Source organism: Megalobrama amblycephala, unplaced genomic scaffold, assembly GCF_018812025.1.
Source record: "Megalobrama amblycephala isolate DHTTF-2021 unplaced genomic scaffold, ASM1881202v1 scaffold385, whole genome shotgun sequence".
Taxonomy (NCBI): Eukaryota; Metazoa; Chordata; class Actinopteri; order Cypriniformes; family Xenocyprididae; genus Megalobrama; species Megalobrama amblycephala.
Genome location: NW_025953353.1, coordinates 250,736 through 269,229, shown reverse-complemented (window position 1 = coordinate 269,229; position 18,494 = coordinate 250,736). Strand labels below are relative to the sequence as shown.

At 36.1% G+C, this 18,494-nt stretch overlaps 1 long non-coding RNA gene and 4 gene segments (V, D, J or C); all 5 read left to right on the top strand.

Moving 5' to 3' along the window:
* Positions 1-1,109: 1,109 nt before the first annotated feature.
* On the top strand, positions 1,110-2,348 carry LOC125261303. The segment is given in 3 exon segments: positions 1,110-1,314; positions 1,409-1,548; positions 1,736-2,348. Coding segments are annotated over 2 exon segments (441 nt in total).
* Positions 2,349-2,809: 461 nt separating this feature from the next.
* Positions 2,810-3,962, top strand: LOC125261304. Its single transcript, XR_007183263.1, has 3 exons — positions 2,810-3,042; positions 3,167-3,242; positions 3,810-3,962. It is a non-coding gene; the product is annotated as an uncharacterized LOC125261304 (long non-coding RNA).
* Positions 3,963-4,830: 868 nt separating this feature from the next.
* LOC125261306 lies at positions 4,831-5,855 on the top strand. The segment is given in 2 exon segments: positions 4,831-5,183; positions 5,269-5,855. Coding segments are annotated over 2 exon segments (480 nt in total).
* A 3,376-nt stretch (positions 5,856-9,231) lies between these two features.
* LOC125261274 lies at positions 9,232-9,688 on the top strand. The segment is given in 2 exon segments: positions 9,232-9,271; positions 9,375-9,688. Coding segments are annotated over 2 exon segments (354 nt in total).
* Positions 9,689-10,694: 1,006 nt separating this feature from the next.
* Positions 10,695-11,265, top strand: LOC125261273. The segment is given in 2 exon segments: positions 10,695-10,807; positions 10,889-11,265. Coding segments are annotated over 2 exon segments (426 nt in total).
* The last annotated feature ends 7,229 nt before the right edge of the window (positions 11,266-18,494 follow it).

The following is an 18,494-nucleotide window of genomic DNA, read 5'->3' as shown; positions in this document are numbered from 1 at the left end:
TCAGTTCAAACAGTGATGGTATGAAGAAAGAAAAGTAGCAGTAATGCATCTAAACATCTTAAACTCCATTTCAAAACCTTCATGTGTCTGACTCTGCTGTATCACTGAACAGAGTCTCTAATATATGCTGTCATGGCCATTTTATTTAAAGAAATAGTTTCTTCAATTTTTTTTTTTTTTTTTTAGTAAAACACACATCCTCGTTACAATCAAAATTATTTCCCCTTTCAGGACATTCAAAGTCTGAGTTATATTTCTACTGGTAGAGGTGTGGCTCTACTGTGATCCTGTGGAGCTCTTCAGAGTCTGTTACAGAGCTCAGTTCAGCTGCATTAGTGAACACACACAATGGTGCTCCTCTCTGTTATTCTGCTCTTTGTCTTTGCATGTAAGTGTTTCATTTTATTGTACTAGATCTAAACAACCACAATGTGAGGAATTTTAATTAAGGCAGTATTCGAAAAATCACTCCTTTCTTGATTCATTCTAAATAAAAAAATTCATAAAAGATTAAAAGCTGATTTACTTTTTGCAGGTGCTACGTGTGGAGATGAAATCAAACCAACCAAACCTGAAGAGTTTGCAGTTGAGGGTTTAAGTGTCACATTATCCTGCAGTTATTCATCTGCACAGACTTTATTCTGGTACCGTCAGTATCCAAGATCAGCTCCTGAATTTCTTGTAGTTATCGTATATGGTACAAAAGAAGACAGGGAGTCTGATGTAAATAAGAGATTCACTGCTAAACACAACAAAGAAAAGCAAAACCATGTGGATCTGGAGATCTCCTCTGCTGCAGTATCAGACTCTGCTCTGTATTACTGTGCTCTGAGGCCCACAGTCACAGGAAACACAAGATCACTGTACAAAAACCTGATACAGCTGAATGTGTACAACTAATTTCCTTCCATAAATCCATCTGAATTAAAGGTAGCTTATGATTTTACTCTATAACTAAATGAGGGTGAAAACTATCAGCAGTGGCATGATAGATTATGAATTTTGTTTTAAAATGAACTTAATGCTATTAATGCAATACATACACACTGTGCTCTTATGATGTTCTGACTAATTGTTGTTTTAAATACAATTTAACTTGCTGTTTTGTTTCTGAGCTGTGGCGACTGTACAGGACCGTAAAGTGTCTAGTACCATAAACTGTATCTCTATTCATGCTGTATTCACATCTAAACAAAGCCTCTCTGCCGATAATTACAGGTTTATGAGATCTACAGTACTGTAACAACCAAAGTTTGAGGAATTAATCCAGATCACATTCTGTTTGAGTTCTGAACATTTTTCTTGTACAAGTTAGTAAGTAACCACAAGAGGGTGCTATGAGCTACAGCATATGAATAGTGATGACACTGTGGACTATGAAACAGATCTGATCTGCTCTTTCATTTAGATCTCTGGAGGAGGGAGGGTTTAAAGCTTTGACATCTGATGTGATCTTGATAAGTGTCTGTAAGAGAAGTCTGTTCAACAGAACATAAGGAACAAACACAATGATGCTCCATTCTTTTATTCTGCTTTCTGCACTTACATGTAAGTATTAAAGTCTTTTGAGTATTGCATGTGTATTCTGAGCAGCCAGAATTGCTAATTTCTGCTCAAAATTAAAAGTATAAAAAGTCTATTTCTTTACATTGTACAGTACACTGTATGTTATGCTGATACATCTAAAATGATTTAATTTAAATCAGTTCAGTAAAGATCTGTTCTACTTTTGCAGATGCAACATATGGAAATGAAATTAAACCAACTAAAACAGAGGAGTTTGCTGTTGAGGGTTCAAGTGTTACATTATCCTGCAGTTATTCATCTGCATATTATCTTCACTGGTACCGTCAGTATCCCGGATCAGCTCCTCAATTCCTTGTGCTCATCTCAGACAGTGCAAAAAAACCTGAGGAGTCTGATGTAGATTCCAGATTCACTACTGAAATCAGAAAAGAAAAAGAAAACCATGTGGATCTGATCATCTCCTCTGCTGCAGTATCAGACTCTGCTCTGTATTACTGTGCTCTGACGCCCACAGTCACAGGAAACACAAGATCACTGTACAAAAACCTGCTTCTGCTCAGAGTGAGGAATCAATGGTCTACTACAGTTTGGGAGAAACGAGACTCTTGAATCTTGAATTATATTCAGATCCCCTCCAGTATGCCAAGTAGCATCTTGTTGATTCAAATAAGCCACATGCCACAATTTTGAGCATTTTTGAAATACATTATTATAAGTTAAAAGTGTTTGTCTAAAACATGGCACAAATCACCTATTTGCATGTACAAAAGTCATAAATACAATCAAGTCACACCTTCAGAAATAATTACCCACCTTTTCATGTGGCGCGCAACATCAGTTACTGTATTACAGTTTTTCTCAGTCGATTAGACATTTCTCCAAACTCACTGTTCTCAAAACAGAACACTTTGTAACCCAGGTGAAAAAAAAGGACACTTCTATAATGTACTAAAAGTGCTTTATTTTCATGCACTAATTTTGTACTTAATATACTAAAAAATACTACTTGTAGTACACTATGGGTTCGAATTTACTATAAGTGATATCTAAATACATGTTTTAAATACAGAGATAGTATATTAAAAGCACATTTTAGTTCATATTTCATGCTGTCTCAAAATAGCACAGTTGAGTACACTTAGATGTTCTTAAGATGATCTTAAGAAGTACTAAAGAAGAATTTTTAGTATATGAAGTACAAAATTAGTGCATGAAAATAGAGCACTTTAAATATATTATAGAAATGTACTTTTGTCACCTGGGAATTGTCCTTAACAGAACAAAAAAACAACCTAAAACGAGTCAAAATTTTAATTTCAAATTTCATCCACAAGGGGTCAGCATCACACTCTTCATGTGTGATTATATCATGTGATTAAAACATTTAAAGTAGAGCTCTGTGAGAGAAGCACAGGGTTTTTGAGAGCTCAGCTCTTTCTGCTCTTTTACCTCACAGAACAACGATGTTTAAATGGGCTTTGATTTCTCTGTGTCTCACAGCAGCTCATTATGATGGTAAGCTCTTTTTTTCTGTTTCAGTACATTTAACAGAACAAGGTTTACTTACATTTAGGTTATTAATTTAAGTTTACGTTCCTGATACTTCATGTTAATGATTTACCCTTTTATATCCACTTAGTGTCTTTGGGACAGGACAGAGTTGAACAGTCTTCAAGAGAAATGACTGCAAGTGAAGGAGATCAAGTTATTTTAAGGTGTAATTATACTACAAGTGATACAAGTCCGTATCTCTTCTGGTACAAACAGCTACCAAACAAATCACCAACATTCATTCTAAATAAATATACATTAAGTGAAGGAATAACTGAGGATGAATTTAAGAAGAGATTTTCTGCAACATTGAACTCCACATCAAGATCAGTTCCTCTGATGATCCAGGATGTGTGTGTGTCTGACTCTGCTGTGTACTACTGTGCTCTGAAGCCCACAGTGACTCAAACACACTCAACACTCACACAAAAACATGCAAAATAAATAAAAACTCTCCAACTTTGCCAAAGCAACACTAAATTAGAAACATATTATAAAATCATATTTCATGAAGTGAGAATCCTATCAGTAATAAACAATAAATAATGTGCTTTTTGTGCAGTTCGACTCAAGCAGAGCAGATCTACAGTATTTAAATTGTTTTCATTATTTTTATTTCTTCAGTTTTAAGAGACTGCAGTTCAATATGATCCAGAATGTGTTTGTGTATTTGGTTTTTAAGCAGCACATATAGGTCCCCATCACACACTCTCTGATTTCTTTATTTCAAGGCTCTTGTTCTTGTGTTCAAAACTGTCATTTCCAACCAATCACCTGCATCTGAACCAAAGATGAAGACACTGAAGACACACCTCTTCTGTGAGCTCTGAACTAAAGCATTAGCATCGGAGCACAGAGAACATGAACAGAACTGTAGAAACATGGAAAAACACCTGTTTCTGATTTTATTTCTGACTTCAGGTACAAAATGATCCACTTTATTCATTCTAGTGATGCAGAAAAACAGTGTAAGAAATATTTTTTTATGCAACTTGACTCTTTCTCTGAAATTTTCTTTGTTTTAGGTGTGATGACTGCAGACAAGATTTGGCCAAATAAAGAAACTGTTATAAATAAGGAAGACGAGACTGTGACCCTCAGCTGCTCATATGAAACAGACGGCAGTGCTGTTCATCTTTACTGGTACAGACAGTATCCTAATAGTGAACCTCAGTATTTAATATTTAAACCGGCCCGATCAGCTACTGTAAGTGGGGACCCCTCTGATCCTCGCTTTCAGTCGACTACATCACGAACATCCACTGAACTCAAGATTAATGGTGTGACTCTGTCAGATTCAGCTCTCTATTATTGTGCTCTATGGAGCCCAGTGATACAAAGTCTATGTGAAGCTGTACAAAAACTCACATTCATTTTCCACTTTGATCTCAAGCCACATCAAACCCACAATCTATAATTCACATAATATTATTACACCAGTGGAAACACCTGTGTGTGCTTACAAATGACATTTAGTTCAAGTTATAAAGGGAAATTGAAAGAAAAGTGAAAAGAGATCAAAATAACTATTTGTGGATTGCTATTAATATGCAAAGCATGCAATCCTAATAGATGTAGATATACTGTATATCAAACAATAAAACATTTTAAAATTAAAAAAAACAAAAATTACATTTTAAAAACCTGTTAGATGCTGGCAGCATGATTATATGTAACGTATATGTAATATTGAGAATAACATGAAGTGTATTAGACGTATTAGAAGTTTCTTCTAATAATATACTCAAGTACAATAACAATGTCAAGCGCTCTGTCTAGAATTAGTTTAGTTCATCGAATTGAAATAAACAGTCAGTGTTTGAACCAACATATGATAAAACATCAGAGCACTGCAATTTTGTTAAAGTACATCCAGAATCCTTGAGGAGGAGGAGACGTTCAGTATTGAGGAACTGTGGTTCAGTCAGACTCCTCCTGCAGGTCTCTGATATGTGACAGTGTTAGTACAACTTTATCAAAGAGAGGCTGAAACAAGAGTCTGCTATAGATTTCAACAAGTTCATTTTATCTAAAGTATTATTTATCAATTTCTGTGATGGCAAACTGGCAAAGAATTGTAGTCTTCTTGATCACATATTTCTGGGGTAAGTCAGATTTTGTAAGTATTCATGCTGTAATATTCTTCTAATATGAATATGAGATCCTCATCAGTGATGTTATACATTACAGGATGTGATTCTCTGGACAGAGTTGAACAAAATCAGAGAGTTCAAACTGCTGTTGAAGGTGCAGCTGTAACAATCAACTGTCAATATGAATCCACTGATGTTTCACCAAATCTGTTCTGGTACCAGCAAAAAGTGAATGGATTTCCAGAATATATGCTGAACAGATTTGGTAATAATGACATGCGGTTCAAGGATAGATTTAGCAGCGATCTCGACACAACTACAAAATCATTTCCACTGACAATCCAGGATCTGCGTGTGTCAGACTCTGCTCTGTATTACTGTGCTCTGAGGCCCACAGTCACAGGAAACACAAGAACACTGTACAAAAACCTGACACAGCTGAATGCCTTACTAAACAGACTGAAGCACATAACAATAGAAATAATCACATTCCCAAACTGCCAAATCAGACACAGAACAAAAGTCTGATGGAACAAAAAGAAACATTTATACTGAGATATCATAACTTTGTACAAACCCAACATTAAATGTATTATATGTGCTGTAATGAAAGATGCATTTCACAGTGTAACTGCTAGACGCATTTATAAAGAATACAACATTAAAATATACAAGGAAAAAAGAAACAGAAACTTTTTTTGGAAACTACTAAAATTAATCTTGATTCTCAGTTTATAACGCTTTTTGATAACCATAAGATGGCGATATTCACCATATTTTCATATGATCAAGCCTCATTACAGGATCATTAGCTCCTCCTTTTCTATTTACAGAATAACAGATATCTCATTTACAGCTCTTGTTCATTCGCTCGTTAATTTGTATACTTGTCTATACAATAAAAATGAGTCTGTCTGGTTTTTTTCAGTATTTGCAAATATTTTTGAAGAGTTTTTACTCTTTAAATATTTTTGAAGGTTTTGTTTCTATATTAATTGAATTATTAACTCAATTGTAAACTGTTTCATCTCAACAGCTTCATCTCAGCAGAGAGCAGGAAGTTCCTCAGTGACTTTATGACTCACTTCCTCCTGAGTAACTGCAGAAACTCAGAGCATCAACACAACTGATCTGACTTAGAGAACATGGACAGACACTTGGTTCTGATTTTAATCATGACTTCAGGTAAAATATCATTTGATGTCAGAGCTATGGAAAATAGATAATTAAGTGTAATGTGACTGAAACCCACATGAGTTTTAAAATGTGCGCACATTTTCATGTTTATGTTCATGTTTGCAGGTATAATGGCTGCAGACCAGATTGGGCCAAATAAGGGTGCAGATTTCATCCATACAGAAGGAGAGTCTGTGACACTGAGCTGCTCATATGAGACGAACAGCCAATATGTTACACTTTACTGGTACAGACAGTATCCTAATAGTGAACCTCAATATTTAATGTGGAAAGATGCTCGTTCATGGGTTTTGTGGGTGATTTATTGACAACGCACAAACTAAAGAACACAGACGCAGCCAATTCAAGCACAAAATGGGTTAATACATGTTTTTTTCAGCATTAAATAATAGTACAAATGCCAGTAAATTGACAACTGCAAACCTTAGTAAATCGTGTTTCATAGTTTATTTAAATACTCTCCCCACTTAAATTTTGTGTCTGAAAAGAAAAACTCCTACAAATGCAATGAGGTCAGCCGCAAAAATAACTGTTCATGCCTTTTCATCACTAATTTTTCACTGCTTTTAGTAAATCCTGACAGTAGTTTTCTTTTGTTGTTGTTTTTTCACATCAAAAGAGGGTTTGCACTGGTGTAAGCTCTTAGTAAATCTGGTCCTGAGGCTTTATATCAAAAAGTGTATCTGTAAGTCCACTGCTTCAAAATGTAAACATAATGTGGTCACGTGTTAGAAATATAGTTTCACCACTGGGGGGCAGCAGCACTTAAAGTGTCATCAGCAGTGTGCCATGTGAGGACCTAGAGCGACTTGAAGACTGGAAATATCAAGAGAAGAGCATCAGAGAGGAAACAGAGAGCTTCAGTAAAGATACAGAGACACATTCATTGAATATATGTTAAAATTATCTCTTTATCGCAGCAATGCAAAAACTGATTATTATTACTCTTTTCCTCACAACACGGGACTTTGGTAAGAAAGATAATGTATTACACTTCAGTATCTGTTTTAGTTACAGTACTCAATATATGTAAATTATAAATAGTTAAATATTTTTCAGTGTGCTGGGGACAAGACAGAGTTGAACAGCCTTACAGAGAAATGACTGCAAATGAACAAGATCAAGTTACTCTCCTGTGCAATTATTCTACCATATATACAACTGCATATCTCTACTGGTACAAACAACTACCAAACAAATCACCAACATTCATTCTGAATGAATTTACAAGTGGTAAAGGAAATACTGAGGATGAATTTAAAGACAGATTTTCTGCAACATTGGACTCCACATCAAGATCAGTTCCTGGATGTGTGTGTGTCTGACTCTGCTGTGTATTACTGTGCTCTGAAGCCCACTGTGACTCAAACACACTCAACACTCACACAAAAACTATAACTGTATATATATATATATATATATATATATATATATATAGTGCTGAGTTAGACTTGTTCCTGGGTCAACATTTGGTTGATCCTGGAAAATCATTCCTGTCTGAAAATGTAACCCTATCCCTAACCCTACCCATAAGTTATGAAGATGAATAACACTGATGTAGAAGCAACTAACCTTCTAAGCTTAAACTTGACATAAACTGTAAACCCTCAAATCTGATTGGTTGATTGGAATGTTGTTCCAGGAACATGTTACACTTGGTGAAATCACGTTCTGCATGAGAGGTGTATTGTGTTACTGCTTTGGTTTATTGTTTCTGATTTGATTTCATATTTGTCACTTTGGTTGTTAGTAAAAAGTTAGTAATACCCAAATTCACCACAGGGAGGCAGCATTCCTCAAAGAGACACGAGTCGTGTGAGGACTTGAAGACTTGAAATATCTAGAAGAGCAGCACAGATGAAACAGAGCTTCAGTCAGATCTAGAGACAGAGAGACTGAATACATGTTAAAATATCTTTATCTCAGCAATGGAAAAATGGGTGATTAGTACTCTTTTCCTCACAGCACAGAATTTTGGTAAAAATTTACACTTAATTATTTTAGTTTATATGTGAGTTAATTAATATATGTAAATGAGTAATAGTTAAATCTATTTTTCAGTGTGCTGGGGGCAAGACAGAGTTGAACAGCCTTCAAGAGAAATGACTGCAAATGAAGAGGATCAAATAACTTTAATGTGTAATTACACTACCACAGCTTCAAATGCAGATGTGTATCTCATCTGGTACAAACAGCTACTAAACAAATCACCAACACTGATTCTGAGTGAATTATCCTTTGGGAAAGGAAATACTGAGGATGAATTTAAAGAGAGATTTTCTGCAACATTGAACTCCACATCAAGATCAGTTCCTCTGATGATCCAGGATGTGTGTGTGTCTGACTCTGCTGTGTATTACTGTGCTCTGAAGCCCACAGTGACTCAAACACACTCAACACTCACACAAAAACATGCAAAATAAATAAAAACTCTCCAACTTTGCCAAAGCAAAATTAGACCATTAGAAACATATTATAAAATCATATTTCATGAAGTGTGAATCCTATCAGTAATAAACAATAAATAATGTGCTTTTTGTGAAGTTCGACTCAAGCAGAGCAGATCTACAGTATTTAAATTGTTTTCATTATTTTTATTTCTTCAGTTTTAACAGAGTGCAGTTCAATATGATCCAGAATGTGTTTGTGTATTTGGTTTTTAAGCAGCACATATAGGTCTCCATCACACACTCTCTGATGTCTTTCTTTCAAGGCTCTTTTTCTTTTGTTCAAAACTGTCACTTCCAACCAATCACCTGCATCTGAACCAAAGATGAAGACACTGAAGACACACCTCTTCTGTGAGCTCTGAACTAAAGCATTAGCATCGGAGCACAGAGAACATGAACAGATCTGTAGAAACATGGAAAAACACCTGTTTCTGATTTTAATTCTGACTTCAGGTACAAAATTATTCATTTTATTCATTCTAGTGATGCAGAAAAACAGTGTAAGAAATGATTGTGTGTAACTTGACTCAGTAATTTTCTTATTTCTTTGTTTTAGGTGTGATGACTGCAGACAAGATTGGGGCAAATAAAGAAACTGTTATAAATAAGGAAGACGAGACTGTGACCCTCAGCTGCTCATATGAAACAGACAGCAATTATGTCAGACTTTACTGGTACAGACAGTATCCTAATGGAGAGCCTCAGTATTTAATGTGGAAAGAGGCTCGTTCATGGAGTGATACTGGGAAACCCTCTGATCCTCGCTTTCAGTCGACTACATCACGAACATCCACTGAACTCATTATTAACAGTGTGACTCTGTCAGATTCAGCTCTCTATTATTGTGCTCTGAGAGTTGGAGCCCAGTGATACAAAGTCTATGTGAAGCTGTACAAAAACTCAAATTCATTTTTCACTTTGATCTCAAGCCACATCAAACCCACAATCTATAATTCACATAATATAATTACACCAGTGGAAACACCTGTGTGTGGTTACAAATTACATTTAATTCAAGTTATAAAGGGAAATTGAAAGAAAGATGGAAGGAATCAAAATAACAGACTAATAAGATCATCCCACATGACTTTAGTACAGTGGTTCTCAAACCTGTCCTGGGGACCCCCCACCACTGCACATTTTGCATGTCACCCTCATCTAACACACCTGATTCAAGTCATCAGCTAATTAGTAGAGACTGCAAGAGTTGAATCGGGTGTGTTAGATGAGGGAGACATGCAAAATGTGCAGTGGTGGGGGGTCCCCAGGACAGGTTTGAGAACCACTGCTTTAGTACATCACAGTTTGATAAATGTGATTAAACATTACATTATCATCTGATATCTCCTCTGCTTGAGTCTGCCTGAAAGAGTCTGATCAATCCAATACATGTCATTTTACTTCTGATTTAATCTGATTAATCGATTCTGACTTTACTTACACTGTTGGTGAATTATATCACATTATAAAGTTGCATTTTGTGGATTGTTATTAATATGCAAAACATTAACCATAATAGATGTGGACATATATTACAAACAATACAACAGATATATTTGAAAGTTAAATAATAAATATATATTAATAAACATGATTTAGATGCTGGCAGCGTGACAATATGTCATGTTAATGCTCAGAAAATCTATTAATTAAGAATGTATCATTCCTCAAATATTATATATAAGGCTGAACCCTATATTATTTTACACAACCAGTCATAGGACATTGCACTCCATGGTTTATATAATTAAATATTCAAAAATTAAAAATGAATTTCAAAAACGAGGTGGTTAATACACTCAATTCACCAGCACGGGGAAGCATCCCTTAAATTCTTGTGCAGTTGCTGAAAATAATCAAGAGAAGCTAAAGAGAAATTCACCATAAGGAGAGACTCACATTAGTTGTTTTTCTCTCACTCTCTTCAACTCAGAGCAACAATGACAAAATGGGTGATTATTGCTCTTTTCTTCACGGCACATGATTTAGGTAAGAACAGTCTTTCGTCATTTACACTTTATTTATTTGAGTATCTGTAAATGATTGTTAATTCATGTCCATCTCTTCCAGTGTGCTGGGGACAGGACAGTGTTGATCAGCCTTCAAGAGAAGAGACTTCTGCTGAGGGAAATCAAGTGACTTTATTGTGTAATTATACCCTCATGAGCGCTGCAAATGCTTATCTCTTCTGGTACAAACAGCTTCCAAACAGATCACCAGCATTCATTCTGAGTGAATTTTCCATTGGGAAAGGAACGACAGAGCCTGAATATAAGAAGAGATTTCATGCCAAACTGGATTCCACATTAGGAACAGTTCCTCTGATGATCCAGGATGTGTGTGTGTCTGACTCTGCTGTGTATTACTGTGCTCTGAACCCCACTGTGACTCAAACACACTCAACACTCACACAAAAACTATTCTCTCACATTGAGAAAAATGCATAACTATAATGAATAAAATAATGATAAAATAATATAGTAGTTGAGAATAACAAAATAAAATATACAATCATTTAATGGTAAAAGTCTCTTATTTTTTTTTAATGATTCTTCTAATAATATCCCCAAGTACAATAATGTCAAATGATCTTCTAGCATTAGTTTAGTTCATCAAATAAAAAAAGGGGTCAGTGCTTGTATCAATGTATTTGAAGAAACTGATAAAACAAACATCAAAACATTGAAAAGTATTAAAAGTACATCCAGAATCCTTAAGGAGGAGGAGACGTTCAGTATTGAGGAACTGTGGTTCAGTCAGACTCCTCCTCAGAGCCCCTCCCACTGCAGTCGTTTATCTATTCAATGTTTTTTATCATTTATCACATTTAGTTTAGTGCACATGTATAAACCTTAAAGAAAGATACACAGCTAACCTTAAACCATTATCAAAACCTGTTTAAACTGAGGAATCAGCATGGACAGATATCTACTAGTGATTGCCATTACAGTTTCAGGTGGATATAATTTACACTTTTAAAATCTCCTGGTGTTTTTGGCAAGAGAAACTGATGATTTAATGCTCTATTGTGATTTCTCAAATTGTATTGCAGGTGCATTTGCTGATAGTATTGGTCCAGTTGACAAGGACACTAATATGATCATTAGAGAAGGAGAGTCTGTGACACTGAGATGCTCATATGATGCTAGCAGCAATAATATTTTGCTTTACTGGTACAGACAGTATCCAAACAGAGAACCAGAATATTTACTGTATAAAGGTGCTCGATCATACAGCTCTGATACATATTCTGATATACCAGACAATCGGTTTCAGTCGAAAACATCCCAGTCATCCACTGAACTCATTATTAAAGCAGCAGCTCTGTCAGATTCAGCTCTCTATTATTGTGCTCTAAGAGTAACAGCAGCAGCCCAGTGATACAAAATGCCTGAGAAGCTTTACAAAAACTCACACACACTATTACTGCTTTGAACAACAGCAATCACATGAGTATCAAACCACGGACATCTTTTTTGTAAACCACAGAGACTATAAATGAGAGGATATGGTAACACCTGTTGAACATCAAAAAGGCGTTCAGTATCTACAGTATACATTTACCTACAGTATATATAACACTGTGTTTTATGCTGCATTAATGGTTATATATTTTAATTGTAAACTAAGGAAGAATAAAACTGATCATGGAAAAACAAAAACAGACATTAAAAATAAATAAATAATGAAAGTGTCAAATTATTAGGGCCCAAGCGAAAATTCGCGCAGGGCCCTCTTGTTTTTCTAAGGATTATTAGGGCCCAAGCGAATTAAGCGCGCAGGGCCCTCTTGTTCTTCTAAGGATTATTAGGGCCCAAGCGAAAATTCGCGCAGGGCCCTCTTGTTTTTCTAAGGATTATTATTAGGGCCCAAGCGAAAATTCGCGCAGGGCCCTCTTGTTAGGGCCCAAGCGAAAATTCGCGCAGGGCCCTCTTGTTCTTCTAAGGATTATTATTAGGGCCCAAGCGAAAATTCGCGCAGGGCCCTCTTGTTCTTCTAAGGATTATTATTATTTTTTTTTTTTTTTTTTTTTTTTTATTTTTTTTCCGTCTTCCGGGGCTTTTTGGGGGCCTTAACATGCTCAAAAACTCTTGAAAATTGGCACACACATTGGAATCCGCGGCCATTAGGACGCCGGAGAGGCTGGTACCCGGGCGTGGCAGGGGGGCTCGACAGCGCCCCCTTGAAAAAAGTCTGAAAATTTGGTCCATATATTAAACACGCTTGCACGTATTAGTATGAAACTCAGTACACATATAGACCTCATCGGGCCGAACAACTTTCGTGCTCTAAGTTAAACACCACGCCAACAGGAAGTCAGCTATTAAGGGTTGTTTGAAAAAACGCATGCTCTGGAATTTGATATACTCCTCCTAGACGATTAATCCGATCGCCACCAAACTCGGTCAGCATGAAGTCAAGACACTGATGATTAAAAATTGCCAGGGGATTTTTGATATCTCGAACGGTTTGGCCGTGGCGAGGCAACGAATTTATGGCGAGAAAAAGGAAACAGGAAATGTGTTATAACGTCTGCATACATATATTGATCTTTATGAAACTTCACGAGTGTGTTCGTTATAGGAGTCTGATCACATGGATGTGACTATTGTGAGTCAAAGTTATAGCGCCACCAACTGGCAGCAGGAAGTGTATCACTTTTTGAAATGTTTTGAGATCACCCTCTTATTTTTACCTGATTTGCTTCAAACTTCATCAGTGTAATGTCAATACACAGCAGATGTAGACCTATGACAGGATTTTTGATATTTGAAATATTGTTGCCATGGCAACAGGTCAAACTGTAATAATATTCTTGAGTGTTTTTGAGGCTCTTAACATGCTTCAAATTGCATGAAACTCGACACACACATCAATATTGTCAACCAGTAGACATGGACAAAGCCATAGAAATGGGCGTGGTGGAGGGGCTCAGTAGCGCCACCTTTTGACAAAAGTGGGGGGGTTAGTTTTTCCTACAATCACCAAACTCGGTACACATATTGTTCTCATCAAGCCGGACAATTTTCTAATTTACATTCATTAGCTCCGACCAACAGGAAGTCAGCTATTTTGGTTTGAATGTTAATTTTTTGAAAAAACAGGCTATGAATTTTATACTACTGCTCCTACAGGGTTTATCCAATTTACACCAAACTTTTTTTAACTTGTTGCTAACACATTGAAGTTGTTTAATTGCAAACGGATTTTGGATATCTCAAACGGTTTGGCCGTGGCGAGGCAACGAATTTATGGCAAGAAAAGGGAAACAAAGTGTTATAACTTCTGCATACATTAATTGATTTTGATGAAACTTCGGCTTAGTCTTCGTTGTACAAGGCTGATCACATGGATGTGACTATTGTGATTCAAAGTAATAGCGCCACCAACTGGAAGCAGAAAATGTGTCACTTTCAGCATACATTGAGATCACCCTCTTATTTTTACCTGATTTGCTTCAAAATTCATCAGAATAATGTTAAAACTTGGCACATGTAATCCTTTGAAAATGGGCAGGGAGGAGGGGCTCTATAGTGGCACCTTGTAGTGCAGTAAATGTGGAGTGAATTTGACATAGTCCTTTGATGTTTAACCGTTTTAAGTGCCTATTGCCCGCTGTGCACAGTTGCCCTGAAGCCACCGGGGTGGCGTGCCACCGGGCTTGGGCCCGCCATCGCTGCTCGCAGCTATATTTATTTTTTTTTTTTTTTTTATTTTATTTTTTTTCCGTCTTCCGGGGCTTTTTGGGGCCTTAACATGCTCAAAAACTCTTGAAAATTGGCACACACATTGGAATCCGCGGCCATTAGGACGCCGGAGAGGCTGGTACCCGGGCGTGGCAGGGGGCTCGACAGCGCCCCCTTGAAAAAAGTCTGAAAATTTGGTCCATATATTAAACACGCTTGCACGTATTAGTATGAAACTCAGTACACATATAGACCTCATCGGGCCGAACAACTTTCGTGCTCTAAGTTAAACACCACGCCAACAGGAAGTCAGCTATTAAGGGTTGTTTGAAAACGCATGCTCTGGAATTTGATATACTCTCCTAGACGATTAATCCGATCGCCACCAAACTCGGTCAGCATGAAGTCAAGACACTGATGATTAAAAATTGCCAGGGGATTTTTGATATCTCGAACGGTTTGGCCGTGGCGAGGCAACGAATTTATGGCGAGAAAAAGGAAACAGGAAATGTGTTATAACGTCTGCATACATATATTGATCTTTATGAAACTTCACGAGTGTGTTCGTTATAGGAGTCTGATCACATGGATGTGACTATTGTGAGTCAAAGTTATAGCGCCACCAACTGGCAGCAGGAAGTGTATCACTTTTTGAAATGTTTTGAGATCACCCTCTTATTTTTACCTGATTTGCTTCAAACTTCATCAGTGTAATGTCAATACACAGCAGATGTAGACCTATGACAGGATTTTTGATATTTGAAATATTGTTGCCATGGCAACAGGTCAAACTGTAATAATATTCTTGAGTAAACAAATATGGAGGAGATCAGGACACTGAGTTTGAGAAGAGATTTGACTCTGAAGTGTCATCAGAATCAGTTCCTCTGATGATCAAGGATGTGCGTGTGTCTGACTCTGCTGTGTATTACTGTGCTCTGAGGCCCACTGTGACTCAAACACACTCAACACTCAGACAGAAACCTTCATCAGTGTTGATCCCCATTCTGACACATTCATTCATTTTTACTTCATTCTTTGTCACACATGTATATTTACAAAAGCTTAATTTTTATAATTGCATTGATCATTTCAATTCACAAATATAATTAATATTAAAATAGAATTGATGGCAATGAGAAAAGGGGGCGGTCTTATCACAGTCCACACCCACATTCTTAATATAAAGCATATCAGTTCTCTAGGGCATTCATTTACCTATGATTTATGTACACTATTAATTATGGCATAATTTATCATTCAAATCAACATAGTACAATTTTTAAAACAGATCTGAAATAAAATCATGGAGAGATATTTATTGATCATCATAATTATATCAGGTAAATCACACTTTTATCAATTCTTAAACACGTTAAGCAGTGCATCATATCTGTTTGAGTACAGAGAAAATTTTACATCAGTTATATGCGTGTGTGTTTTTATGTCTCCTTTTTAGTTTCACTGAGAGGATTGTATTTGTGAAGTGTCTTATATTACTTCCAGGTGTGTTTTCTGACAGCATTGGACCAAAAGATGAAGATATGAATATAACCAGGAGAGAAGGAGAGTCTGTGACACTGAGATGCTCTTATGATTCAAGCAGCAATAATATTTTGCTTTACTGGTACAGACAGTATCCTAATACTGAACCAACATATTTACTGTATAAAGGTGCTCGATCATACAGCAGACTTGATAATATTCCAGACCGTCGGTTTCAGTCGACTACATCCCAATCATCCACTGAACTCACTATGAACAGTGTGACTCTGTCAGATTCAGCTCTCTATTAGTGTGCTTTGAGAGTTGGAGCCCAGTGATACAAAGTGCCTGAGAAGCTTTACAAAAACTCACACACACAATTCTTGCTTTAAAAGTCAGTAATCAAATGTGTATAATACCACATGTACCACTGAGACTGTAAATAACAGAATGACACCTGCCAGAGCAGAGAGGGGTGATATGATCATGAACTAGAACAAGTTGCTGTACATGTGTTTTACAGTTAATAAAACTGACATTTTTTAAAAATTTGAAACCTTTACTTTTGTTGTAAATTTAAATTATAATCAGGCAAAAAAATCTTAATCTATAGATATGCAAAACTAACACTGTTAACTGACCTCATGTGAACTAAAATATATTCAATAAGAAAGGGGAATCGTAAACTAGAAGCTGTTTCAAATGAATTTAATATGAACTGTAAGGAAGAACAATGATTGTTTATTAAAAATCTAAAGATAATTTGCATTGTAGATTAAGAGCCACAGTAAGAATATTACATAAAAAGTCATCTTATCATAACAAGGTTGATAAGTGTTGATTACATTTACAGTAATTCACATCAATTAAATTGATATACACTGCTCCTCTGTATATTTACATTATGAATAAAAAGGGATAGAGGATTGGCTGTGATGTCACTGACCACACCCACACTATTCATAAACAGCAGAGCCCCTCCCACTGCAGAATAAATCCATGCATCATCTACATCATTGATTTAATGTATCAAAAGTTTATAGCTGTGCATATGCATGAATCTCAAAAATGATAAACAGCAAAACTTCCTAAAGCTGTGATCAAAACCCAATTAAAAACATTATTTAAACTGAGGTATTAATATGGAGGTCTGTCTGATACTGATTCTCACAATTTCAGGTGAATATATTTTATGCTTTAAAGATAAAATGGTGTTTTATGATGTTTTGATGTTGATGTTTAATGTGCAATTGCTACATTTTATTGCAGGTGTGTTTGCTGACAGCATTGGACCAAATGACAAGGATACTAATATGATCATTAGAGAAGGAGAGTCTGTGACACTGAGATGCTCATATGATGCTAGCAGCAATTATGTCTATCTTTACTGGTACAGACAGTATCCAAATACAGAACCGACATATTTACTGTGGCAAGGTGCTCGAGAATACAGAGGAGAGCATAAAACAGACCAGCGGTTTCAGCCAACTTCATCCCAATCATCCACTGAACTCACTATTAACAGTGTGACTCTGTCAGATTCAGCTCTCTATTATTGTGCTCTAAGAGTTAGAGCCCAGTGATACAAAGTGCCTGAGAGGCTTTACAAAAACTTTAAAAGCCAGTTATCACGTTTATCACACCACATTTACATTTCTAAACCACTGTGACTGTATGTGGTAACACCTGAACAATTCTGAAGTAATGAAGAGAGGAGAAGAGAGGATATGACATCACACTAGAAGAACATGTTGTATGGGATGTTTATCCACCTTATTTTGCAAGTAAGTTATTTTCTGTGAATGTGTGTGAACTTCTGATTCATTAGCCACTATAAATCACTGGAAGAATAACAAAAATGCTTTAAATGGTAAAATAATTTACTCTACAAACCAGTGTGTTTATGATTATGATAATAAATAAAAATAATAATATAAACGGTGCAATATCAAGCAGCATAACAGACAGTGTTTGTACAGCTAAAAACTGTAAAATAACTATTAAAAATAAAATATCAGTCTCAGTGCTGTGTTATGTAATGTGAAGAAACATCAGAAAAGATAAATGAAATTTCTATTTGTAATTCCATAAAGAAACCAGGAGAGGGAGAAATGCAGTCTATACTGATACTGATCACAGTGTGTGGAGCTCCTCCCTTCCTCATGTAATAATGGCTTCGAATCGCTCTCTCTTTTCTCAGTTACTCTGCTTTTGCTGATTGATTCGTCTGTTCTTTGGGCATCACTCTATCATCTTGAAGAACAAACAATGAAATTATGGATGATGAAGACATTAATACTACTTCTATCAGTTATACCAGGTATGTGAATGAAATATGTTCATATTTGAATGTTTGGCTGTATTTATGATGATGATGATGATTGTCACAAAATTATTCTTGTGTTTTACCAGGATGTCAATCAGAAGACTCAGTTGATCAGCCACTTAAACATGTTACTGAATTTGAGGGAGAATTGATCACATTGGACTGCAAATATACCACA